Genomic DNA, 13,135 nt, shown 5'->3' with positions numbered 1-13,135 from the left:
CCTTTGCAGGAACATGGATGGAGCCAGAGGCAATTATCCTTAGCAAACTAACACAGAACAGAAAACCAAATGCTGCATATTCTCACTTGTAAGTGGGAGCTGAATGATAAGAACACATGGACATGTGGTGGGGAACAACACATACAAGGGCCTGTCAGAGGGTGGGGTTGGGGCTTGGGAAAAGGGAGAGCATCAGGAAGAATAGCTAATGGATGCTAGGCTTAATTTCTAGGTGATGGCATGATCTGAGCCGTAAACCACCATGGCACACATTTACCTACGTAACAAACTGCACATCCTACACATGTGCCCCTGAACTTAACAGTTGGAAAGTTTTAAAAAAGAAAAAAAAAATGTAAAAACTAACATTTCCAGTCAAAAAATCTGAATGTATAGAACAACCAATGCCCTGAGTTGTGTTTTTTCTCAGCAGCAGTACAATAAATTACCATCAATCAGCCTTCTCCTCCCTACACTGTCCATTAGAAATCTCAGTAATATCAGCATCAAACTCCAACAGAGAAACAAAGAAAGGAAATGAAACATGCTTTCCATTCCAGTATTATTGGTGCTTGGAGTAGGTGTGTTATCAAAGACAAAAGATGTCAATTGCGCTGTATTTCATTTGAGTAGTGCAGGATCCAGATTTGTATTAAGTAAAAGGGGTCCTATTGGGAGAGGGAAATGACACCAGGAACACAAATAATGACAAAAGTTCTGCATCATGCTTTTCTTTCAGAGGCACTGGGCTACATACGCAAATATCACTTTCAGAGTTCTAATAGAGACTTTTTCTTTGGGTAGGGTGAGAAAACTTGCATAGATCTCCTTTGTCTTCTCGACATTTAGTGTCCCAGGAATAAGGATTACTTAATTATCGAGAATTCATGTGAGAAAAAAACAGGAGGTAAAGATAAGAAGAAAGACTAAAGAAAATATCTTTAACAGCTCAAAAGAAGAAGAGTGAAAAAGATATGTCTAAGTGAATGAGATCATAATTCAAAGGCATGGCTATAGATCCAGGAATAAAAAATATATTCACCTCAGCTGAAAACTAAAAACTGTGCCTTCTAGATTAATAGCTAATTTACATTTTAAATTTCAGCCATTGAAACCTTCTTGATTAACAATAAACAACACTGTAGTTGTTTTTTTATTTTCTGATTTCAAATTATAGAAAAATTAAAGTAACTGAACCAAACTGGCTTTGGTTGTAATGATTCAAACTTTAAAAATTTCAGGCTCTGATTATAGCAATTAGGAATTCCAGGCCTCCAGGCTGTTAACACCTGGCAACATTTTAATACCTGGGGCAGGCTAACAGTGTTTGCCAGGAGATCAATTACTCACTTTTCCTGTGACACGTGATGTTATGACTAGTTTTAGGGGCTGGTTTATACAAACAGCACTAGACTGGCACAGGGACTTGGCAGAGGAAGACCTCTGAATAAATCTACTCCTTGCTGTTAAAAAAAAAAGGCTAAACAGGCTTAAAACATGTAACTTGTTTCTCAAAACTGACAAGCAAAGCATGAACCTTAAAAACCAAAACTAACAATTACAAAAAATCACATTCCCTATTTATGAATAGGTTAGGAAGCAATCAACTTAAAAACTGTTGCAAACAACCTAAATGTGTATCAACAGAGGACTGGCTGAATAAACTACAATACATCCTCACAATAGAATACTAAGCATAGGAAAAAAGAACGAGGACTACATGTACAGCTATGAAGTAATTTCTAGGATATATAATTAACAAAAAACAAACAGAAAAAAGTATGGATAGTACGTTACTGTTACCTCAGAATGGTAGTACAAACATACACATATTTGTCTGTGCATGCACATGTGTGTGTATATCTCCCAAACATAAAAAAAGGGAGGAAACAGAAGGGATAGGAACAGAAACTAAATCTGAACAACTTTGTTTTGTATATTTGCCCTGGGAACCATATAGTTTATATAATTATGAAGCAAAACAATAAAAAGCAATACCTCAAACAAAAAACAAAATGAAACAAAAAACCTATCAGCCTATTGAGTTTGTGGCATAACATAGAAATTACTCCAAGTGGCTTTAACGTATAATAATTGGATTGTACATCTATATGGGATGTCCCTAAGGAAAACAAGCTGCAACACAAATCTTTAACTGTTTTCAGTATGGTTGGTAGAAGCACTGGTATTATTGTTCTGAGGCTAACATTTATTGTGAATTGAAAAACAAATGCGTAATTATATTAGAATTGCTGGGAAGATATTTGGCATGGGGGAAAGGATTATAGATGTAGGATGAAAGTGGTTAAGGAAAAAACTAGTAGTATTCAATCAACCCTGGAAATAGCGTAAGAATGCATGAGTCTGTAATGAACATATTTCCCAGATTCGTCCATTGAAAAGGCTTAGAAAAAAATGACCTAACTACAGTGAACACAACTTGCACCCAGACTGTGGTCTCTAATTACCATTTCCCATTTTAAAATCTGAGTTCCTTTAAAAAAAAAAAAAAAAAGGCCAGGCACGGTGGCTCACCCCTGTAATCCCAGCACTTTGGGAGGCCAAGGCAGGCAGATCATGAGGTCAAGAGATTGAGACCATCCTGGTCAACCTGGTGAAACCCCATCTCTACTGAAACTACAAAAATTAGGTAGGTGTGGTGGCATGCACCCATAATCCCAGCTACTCAGGAGGCTGAGGCAGGAGAATTGCTTGAACCTGGGAGGTAGAGGTTTCAGTGAGCCGAGATCACACCACTGCACTCAAGCCTGGCAAAAAAAAAAAAAAAAGTCTGTTTCCAGGTTTAGGGCAAGATATGGACAAGATGAGCCTGGAACATCTTACATCTCATCATACTAGAAAGCAAGGATGCTCTCACAAACTACCAGGGTATATATAAAGCATACCTCAATAAAACATTTAAAAGTAACTACTGGGGTTATAACAATGGAACAATTTGAACGTAAGAAATAGTTGAAAGGATTGAAACAGATCAAATATTTTTAAATCATGAATTCATGACCAAAAAAATCACTGGTTATATCTTTGGAGAATGCTAGGGAACCAATACATTATTTTGAAAATGATAATAAAAATTTAAAAATCAAGTACATATTCTGTCTTTTCTATATACATTGTACCTGAGATTATCTAAATAATTAATGAAATGCTTCTTTACTTCAGTTGGTAAATGAAGAAGAAATGATCAAATGTCACCATTTTGTAACCTCTAATGAAATGGCATCTAGACAATGACCTTCACTGGTTTCTAACAACAGAAAAAGAAAAATCACCACATATCTAGATATTATGAACCTTCTGATAGAAGTATACATACCACCTACAAAATACTGTTGGCAAAAAAAAAAATGAACCTGATTCTGATCAAGCTTCTAGATCGGCAGTTCTCAAAGTCTGGCCTGCAGACCCTTGGAAGATTCCTGACATGCTCTTAGCAGACTGTGTAAGACCAAACTGTTTTCATATTAATCTTAAGACTCTATTAGACTTTTCTACTGTGTTGACATCTGCACTGACTAGTATAAAAGCAATGGTGGGTAAAACTGTTTGCCTTAGTATAAATCAAAAAGTGTCACCAAATAGTGTTAGCAGTTATTGCATTTTTTTACAGTCACTGGCTACAGTTTTTTATAAACCCTTAAGAATGCCCTTGATGAAGTGGCAAAAAAAGGATTCATTTTATAAAAGTTCATGTCTTTTTAATAGTATCTGTGATGAAATGGGAAGTCTGCATATAGCACTTGTGTTGTAACTGAAATATGATGGTCATTTTGAAGCAAAGCACTTATGCATTTGAGCTGCAAGCTCAACCAGCTGCTTTTTCTACAGAACACCATTTTTACATTAAGAAAATGACAAACTGTGAGTATTCAGACTTGGGTATCTGGCAGACACTATCTCAGAAATGAAGAAAGTGAGTCTGTCACTCAAAGGAAAACAACTAGGAGTGTTGTAGCTGATGATAAAATTCAAACCTTCAGATGAAAATTAATATTCTGGAAAACTTGATTCCACCACTGTAAGCTTGACAACTTCCCTACACTTAGATACTCTTCTGATGGGACTGGTCATAATTTCAAGGAATGTGTTTTTTTATATTGTTAATGAAATGTGCCAACATTTATAAGATCCACGTAACTGAATGAACCAACATTTTCCAAATGCCGAATGGCATGATGTTACAAAATCACGTGTAAAAGTTCCACTCAAAATTTTAAAACAATGAATTTTAATATACAGAGTAAGAAAATTTCATGAATTTAGTTTCATATTCTACATTGCAACTAACCTATAAGAAACCACTACTCATTGAGTTTTGGTATAGGTCAAAACAAGAATAGTTGAGTTGATGATTGTTGTTGTAACTGAGTAATGGGACACTAAATTTTAACTTACCATTAAAAGCTGGTAAATTTAAGAATATGCATTAATTTTTAGGCTCACTTTGAAATAAATGAACAGTAATTTCAAAGAATGTTTTGGGAGTGTTCTTTTTGTCTCTATGAAATGGCAGATAAAATTTCAAGTTGTAGATAACTGAGTTCCCAGAAAATATCAAGATGCATTCTTGAGAGTATTAACTTAAGCATAGGCAAAAAAAAGCATCTCTTCTACCATATCAATCAAGATTTCAAATGATAAATAAAGTAGTAATAATTCTTACCTCCTACCAAGTGTCTGATTTCTAGCGTGTATAGTCAAAAGCAAAAAGTACAACCTAATAATAAATGAGTAATTGACTATGTTCTGACAATTCAGTAAAGCTTCTTTATAAAAACCCAAAGAAATCTCAACTTACAATCAGATTTGGAGCCCTGATCTAGGAGAGAATGGTTAAGATAAAGTTTCATGGAATCACAGGTTGTTATCAGCCTCCTGGGAAAAACTCAGGGTAAAATTTATCCTTCCCTACCACAAAAAGCCATCTGAAATGGCTTATAATTATCCAGGGAATTCAAACAATCAATTTTGTTCAGGTTCTGTTACTTTTATCAAATTAATTCTGAATTAACAGTTTGGTGGTTTTATATCCTGGTGGACCCATTATCACACAACTTCAGATAGATATTAGCTCTCTGTGCTGCATTAGGACATTGTTTCTAATTTCTCTGATATACCAAGGAAAAATCTAAAAGACTACTAAATATTTCCAGGAAAAAAGAGTACATTGGTCTACTTCACCTGAAGTTCTCTCCTTCAGTCCCTTCCTTCCCTTTCGCACACATCCACACTGGTAATGCTCAGCTCAATTACTCAGTACTTCCTAGCCCCATGCCACATTCCTCAGTATCTCCACAGACACACTTCATCTTTCAAAATACACTTCCAATGAGACTTCCTGGTGCCTTCCCTGGGGTTCTTGCTCTGTCTTCTGGGCTCCTACAGCCCCTTCTTTATGTACTTTATGGACAGAATTTACCAGAATAGCCTAGAAAAATGCTATACAGTACAGATGGTTAAGAGGATGGGCTCTGGAGCCAAACTGCCTTGGTTAAAATACTGTGCCACTAACCATCTGTATAACTGTAGTCAACCAACCCCTTTTAGTCTCAGGGTTTTTTTTAATTGACAAATACAGATTGTACATACTTATCGTATACAACATGATGTTTTGAAACACAGTAGTCCCTCTCTTATCCACAGGGGATACATTCTGAAAACCCTAGTGGGTGCCTGAAACTGTGGATGGTACCGGAACACTATACATTAAGTTTTTTTCCCATACGAAAATACCTATAATAAAGTTTAATTTATAAAGTAGGTACAGTTAAGAAATTAACAATAACTAATAACAAAACAGAACAATTACAACAATTCACAGATGGAAGATTCATATATGTTCACAATTTCATGGATGGAAGATCTGTTCTTACCATATATCTTAGCAACCTCATGATATAGGGTTTTTTCCCCTTAGTTTTGGTCAAGAACTTTCACCTTTTCCCTTAAAAGAAGCAGTTTACATCTTCTCTTTGGCAAGTTGGAACTGCCAGCATCACTACTCTTGCACTCTGGGGACATTATTAAGCAAAATAAGGGTTCCCTGAATACAAGCACTGTTATACCTCAAAGGTGATCTGATAACCAAATTGGCTCCTAAGTGACTAGGAGTGAGTACTGTGTACTGCACAGATATGCTGGACAAAGGGATGATTCATGTCTCAGGCAGGAGGATGCACAATGGCACAAGATTTCTTCATGTTATTCAGAATGGCATGCAACTTTAAAACTTAGGAACTGTTTATTTCTAGAATTTTCTATTTAATATTTTCAGACTGCAGTAACTGAAACCTCATAAAGTGAATACCATAAGGATATAATGTATGTATACACATTGTGAAATGGCTCAATCGAGCTAATTTACATGTGTACTACCTCATATACTTACAACTTCTCTGTGGTGAGAACACTTAAAATCTATACTCTCAGTGATTTTCATAATACAATACATTGTTTATTAACTAGTTACCATGTTGTACGATAGATCTCTTGAACTTATTCTTCCTATTAAGCCTCAGTTTTCTTACCCATAAAATGACAATAACAACATTCCTATCTTATGGGATGGTTCTGAGAACTGAGGTAACATATATAATGCCTGGCACATAGTAAATTTTCAATAAATGTAAGCTATCATTACTACAATGTATTAAAAACATTTGATTATTTTTCTGCTACATCACAAACTCTCTAAGGGTAGTGACTATATTTGAGTTTAATTCAACTAGTAGTCAAATTAAATAATGAATTAATTCAGAGACTGTGTCTGAGTTTAATTTAAAATAGTGTGCTAACTTTAAGTCAGGCAATTGCTAGGTGTTAGGAATACAAAGATGAGTAAGATAAAGTGAAGGCTGTAAAAGATCTTGCAGTCTTTTCTATTCACACATAGTATACACAGAGAATCTCAATAAATATAGATTGAATTAATATGTGGGGGCCAGTTACTATCAACTCTTTTTACAGAAGTCATAAGAAATCTGAAAGCAACTTTATTTGAATAGATAGGAAATTTATTCCAAAACCAAAGGATACTGAAAGCTAATGGTCAACACTTGCAAAGCTGGTAACTGACTGAAAAGTATTATGGTTCTCTTAATCTGCATAAGTCCTGGTTAACTTTATTTAGGCTAAAACCAGGAAAAAACTCAACAGAAAGTTTAAAAACGTATCCCACTCTATTTATCTATTTTAAGTTAATCAGGTAATATATTAATATAGTAATATATTCTCTCTATATAAAAACAGCTATCTATGCAGTTGTATGTGTGCAAATACACAGAAACGGTAGCATGATTTGTGTTTTTTTAACTTACACAAATTTTACAGTTTGCATTATTTTGTATTTTATCATTATTATATAATACACTCATATGTAATGCAAACTATGCATCCAACAAAGGTATGTATTTTTAAATGTACATAATATATATATACACACACACATACATACATACATAGCTTTGTTCTCAATCTCTGTAACATTGATTTTTTTTTTTAAAGATGGGGTTTCGCCATGTTGGTCAGGCTGGTCTAGAACTCCTGATCTCAGGTGATCCACCCGCCTCAGCCTCCCAAAGTGCTGGGATTACAGGCATGAGCTACCATGCCCGGTGATTTTTTTTTTTAAGACATAGGGTCTCACTCTGTCACTCAGGGTAGCATGCAGTGGTGCAATCCTAGCTCACTGCAGCCTTGAACTCCTGGGCTCAAGAGAGCCTCCCACCTCAGCCTCTCAAGTAGCTGGGATTATAGGCATGTATCACTAAGCCCAGCTAAATTTTTTGTTTTGTTTTTTTTTTTTTAGAGACCAGGATCTCACTACAATACTTAGGCTGGTCTCAAATTCCTAGACTCAAGTGATCCTCCCACCTTCAGCCTCCCAAAGTGCTGGGATTATAGGTGTGAACCATACCATACCTGGCCTATGTTCTATTTTTATGCCAATATCACAATGCTTTCATTATTGTGGTTTTGTGGTATGTTTTGATCTCTGAAAGAATCAGATCAACCTTGTTCTTCTTGTTCAAAAATATCTTGCATATTTTTATGCATTTACACTTCCACATGGGAAGTAAATATGGCATAATATTTAAACATCTATTTATCTAAGTTTTCAAATTTAATGATATAAAATTATAAATAATAATCTATGATCACGCCACCATATTCTGTTTCTAGTCTCTCTCTCGACTTCCTCCATTGCAGTTTATTGGTACACTCTTCCTTTTTAACTTAATCAAATGTAACAAATATCAGAATCTTTCAAATATCCTGCTTCCAAAATAAGAAGTACTCTCTCTAAAGACGTACTAAAGCTCCTCTGTATAAGCAGCTTGCCCACCAAAATAAGTTTTCTGCCAATGATCTTAGTATGAGAAAACTGTGGCAAAGAGAAATGAATTCTTTACATGTTGGAATTACTGATCCAAGAATAATGATTAGAATTAAAGTTGGGCAAAAGGCCTCAACAGACATTTCTCAAAAGAAGACATACAAATGGGCAACACGTATATGAAAAAATGCTCAACATCATTAATCATTAGGAAAATGCAAATTGAAACCACAATGAAAGAGCCAGGTACAGTGGCTCATATCTGTAATCCTGGCATTCTGGGAAGCCCAGGCAGAAGGATCACTTGAGTTCAGGAGTCTCAGATGAGCTGGGACAACATTTCCAGATGCCATCTTTAGAAAAAAATTAAAAATCAGCCAGGCAAGGGGTGCATATCAGTAGTCCTAGCTACTGGTTGAGGTGGGAGGATTGCTAGAGGCCAAGAGTTTTAAGCTGCAGTTAGCTATAATCATACCATTGCACTCCAGCGTGGAAGAATAAGCAAGACCCTGCCTCTTAAAAAAAAAAAAAGAGGTATCATCTCACCCTAGTTAGAATGGCTATTATCAGTAAGACAGGAAATAACAAATGCTGGTGAAGATGTGGAGAAAGGAGAATGTTCATATACCGTTGGTGGGAATGTAAAGTAATAAAACCATTATAAAAAACAGTATGGAGGTTCCTCAAAAAACTAAAATAGATCTACCAAATGATCCAGCAATCCCACTGCTTGGCATATATCCAAAAGAAAGGAAATCAATATATCAATGAGATATCTAAACTCTCATAACTATTTCACAATAGCCAAGATATGCAATCAATCTAAGTGTCCATTAACGGATAAATGGACAAAGAAGACGTGGTATATACACAATGGAATATTATCCAGCCAGAAAAGAGAAAGAAATGTTATCGCTTATTTTACTGCAACATAAATATTACTGGAGATCATTATGTTATCTAAAATAAGCCAGAGACAGAAAGACAAATATCAGATGTTCTCACTCATGTGGGAGCTAAAAAAGTGGATCCTATGAAGACAGAGTGTAAAATGATAGTTATTAGCGACTGGAAAAGAGGTCAAAGAGGGATGAAGAGAAGCTAGTTAAGGGGTACAAAAATATAGTCAGAGTACAGGAATAAGTTCTAGTATTCAATAGTACAGTAGGAAAATTATAGTTAATAATTTATTGTATACTTCAAAACAGCTGAAGAGAAGATTTACAATGTTCCCAACACAAAGAAAAAATAAATGTTTGAGGTAATAGATATCCCAATTGCTCTGATTTGATCACTACACATTATGAACAGGTACTAAAATATTCCATGTACCCTAATAATATCATAAACAAGATTTTCTAAATTTAAAAAGGATTAAAGTGAATAGGTTTTTGAAATCACTAACTTCTATAACATTTTTAAAAAAGGAAACTAGACTTAGAAGTACTATAGATTTGAGGATTCTTAAGCATTCTATCACAATAATGATGTGATTTGGTACCCAGTAGTTAAACATCTTTGCCTGAAGACTGGCTAAACTGAGAAATCAGTCCTTATAAACATGTTAAAAACAACCATACAGGCAACAAGAAATATACACACAATAATTCAAATTTCATAAGTCTACTATGATTAGCAATGGCAGCCTGGTACACTGTGTTAAGAAGGATTCTGAAGCTGAACTCTGATTCAGTGGAAAAGATGGGTGCCAAACTCCTAGAAGAGGAAAACAGTAGCAGATGTGCCCCATATTTGGCCATCTTTGTATAGTAAATAAAAACACTGCACCTGTGTTCAGAAAATCTACAGTTCTCCTATAATGTATTAATATAACAAGTAGAATAATACTTCTAAATCATGAATAGGATCAAGTCACCTCTTGCCAATGGTCTTTCATTCCACTCAGAGTAAAAGCTAAAGTCTTTTTTATTACACAAAAAGCCCTACATTATCTCACTCTCCATTATATCTCTGATATTATTTCCTGCTGCACATCCTGTTGATGCCATTCCAAAACATACTGTTTCTTCATTGTTCTGTAAACACACCAACTAAGTCCCTGCCTCAGGATCTTTGCATCTGCTATTCCTGCTGCCTAAAAAGCCTCTCCTCTGGATATTCACAGAGTTAAGATCCTCATCTTCTTACCAATGAGAACTTTCTTGACTACTCTATTTTTAAAAGCTACACACACACTCACACACTCACACACTCTCTCTCTGTCCCCCCAACTTCCCTTTTGCTTTATATTTTTTACAATACTTACCACTATTTGACACACTACATACTTATTTTCCTTCACCTAGAATGAAACCTCCATGAGGGATAGGTTTTTGGCTGTTCTGTTCATGACTACATCCCTAGAATAGTGTCAAACACATGACACTCAAAAAAACAAACAAAAAAACCACTGGATAAGTAAGTAAATAAACAAACAGGTAATAAAACAAATGAACCTGGGTTCTACCATGGGTTCAGTGACTAATCAGTTAATTTACCTCAGATGAGTTATTCTGGTCCTTAAAGGATCTCTATCATTAGTTGTATAAACTATGACATTCTTGCCATTTTATCAAAGTAGAAATTAAGTTATAGAAGAATGGCATCATTTCCTCTAGCCAGTCAGTAGAACAGTGGAAAGCCAGAACTAGAAAGGCCTCCCAGGGTTCAAGCCCAATGCTCAATCTAAGCTCTTTTATAAACAACAGAATTATGATAGCTGAAGAGCAAACTTCAGAATTTAAGAATGTAAAAGTAAAAAGTTCCTGAAGAGAAAAATCTTTTCTAGTAATATTCAAGAAGAAAATGCAGACTCCTTAGCTTACTTTTTCCCCAAATTTTTACTGCTCTACTCGGTAAATTCCTATGAACATTAATAAGCGTCTATGGTTGAGGGAAAATGTTCCACAGTAGAGAAAGGAAAACACATCCAGTTTTTCACATGAAACTAGAATAATTATATATTCATCCTATAAAAAATTGAGAATAATCCTTTCAGCATGGCTAAAATTAGGAGAATAGTTAGCAAAACAACAAGGATGCCACAAAACAGTGTCAACTGCCCTCCAATCTAATTCTTACATATAAAATCAAAATCCCAAATAAACTATTAAAGACAGTTGCAATTTCATTTGATGATTGAATACTTCTTTTACCATGAACAATTTCAAACTGGACAAAAAGAAAAAGTGAATAAGGATTTTGAAAGCGAAAAAGATGCCACTAATCAGGGACCAGAGAACTACTCAAATGCCAATCAAAATATTGTCCTTCAGCTCAGGAGACACCGTCAGAGATGGTTAGGAGACTCAAAATGCACAAGAAAATGCTTGGGCACTTTCAGTGAAATGACATAATCGGATGTGTGATATTTCAAGTAACTTCCCCTGAAGACATAACCATTTGCTTCCAACACTACTTACAAACTCATAGTCTCCATCCTGTGGTACTTTCCAATCTGAAGAATTTTGCAGTGGACCAGGTACGCTCTTGCCAAAGCTGTTGATCTGGTTTTCCTTTTCTTTTTGTTCAAAATATTCAAGAAAAGATGGTTTGGCAGGCTGCATTGTCTCATCCCTTCCTGAAAACCAAGAAAAATAAAAAATGAAAAGAAACACTGTAGTATTTTAGATAAGTTTAATAAATAGATCTATCTTCTCTGGATCAGTGGATATTTCTGTTAGATGAAGGACTCCTTCAAGAATCTAGTGAAACTACAGAACAATGTATAACTGCTTGTTCAAAAAAATTCTCATGGAATTTCAGAGGAGTTAAGATCCCCCCAAAATACATTCAGAAATTTCTCTGGGGTCACTTTTTCTAGATGGAAAGATTTGGGTCATGCAATGAATCTGACAATCTGCAAATAATACATTTGGGGTCTCCTATAGCAAATAGCTCTTATAATATTTAGAATGAAAAGACAAGTAAGCAAAAATATTTATTTAGCATCTATCATACACAATATTCTCTATAGGTACTCAAGTAGGAAGACGGGATGATACAGCAGGGTGACTTTCCTTGATAATCTTAATATCTAATTGGAATAATGAGAAAAATATACATGAAAAAGAAAACAAATCACAACTCATCCACTCTATGAAATACTACGTAACTTTTAAAATACTATCTACATGTGGAGAAAAAAAGAAAAAGCCACCTTGAAGGGTTCTCACTGGTAAATTTTGGGGCACTTTGAGCATCAAAAAGAATAATCTCAGTAAGAAATCAGAGCAATAATCCAAAAATGAAGGAGGTTTAGGAGAGACGGGAAAACTCTTCTTAGAAAAATTACCATTGATGCTGGGCACAGTGGCTCACACCTGTAATCCCAGCACTTTGGGAGGCCAAAAGAGAAGAATCCCTTGAGCTCAGGAATTCGAGACCAGCCTGGGCAGAGACCTAAAAATAAAAAGAATCAGCCAGGCATGGTGGTACATGCCTGTAGTCCCAGTTACTTGGGAGGCTGGGAGGACTGCTTGAGCCTGGGAGGTCAAGGCTGCAGGGAGCCACGATCATGCAACTGCACTACAGCCTGGAAGACAGTGTAAAACAGTGTCTCAAGAAATAAAAAAATCACTCTTTGACCACTTTATTGTGGTAACAAAAAAGAGCATCTCCTTTTTAGGAAATACAAACAAAAGAGGATATCTTCTTTCTTAGGAAATACACACTTAAAATTTGAGAGTAAGCTGCGTATATCATGCAACAACCTCTCTCTTCTCATTACTTCTGTCTTTTCATGTCTGTTTATCTATCCATCCATTCAACTTTATATAT

General features: G+C 35.3%; 1 protein-coding gene across 1 annotated transcript in view; it reads right to left on the bottom strand.

Moving 5' to 3' along the window:
• The window catches only part of STK4 (serine/threonine kinase 4), a 105,642-nt gene that overhangs the window by 36,758 nt on the left and 55,749 nt on the right, over positions 1–13,135 (bottom strand). Inside the window, exon 10 of the mRNA XM_012467262.3 lies at positions 11,779–11,936. Within this exon, the coding sequence (XP_012322685.1) occupies positions 11,779–11,936 (158 nt within the window). The remainder of the gene's footprint in view (positions 1–11,778; positions 11,937–13,135) is intronic.

The sequence above is a fragment of the Aotus nancymaae genome, unplaced genomic scaffold (assembly GCF_030222135.1).
Source record: "Aotus nancymaae isolate 86718 unplaced genomic scaffold, 86718_ANA_hifiasm-v0.15.2.pri h1tg000029l, whole genome shotgun sequence".
In the NCBI taxonomy this organism is placed as follows: domain Eukaryota; kingdom Metazoa; phylum Chordata; class Mammalia; order Primates; family Aotidae; genus Aotus; species Aotus nancymaae.
This window is presented reverse-complemented; position numbering and strand designations above follow the sequence as displayed.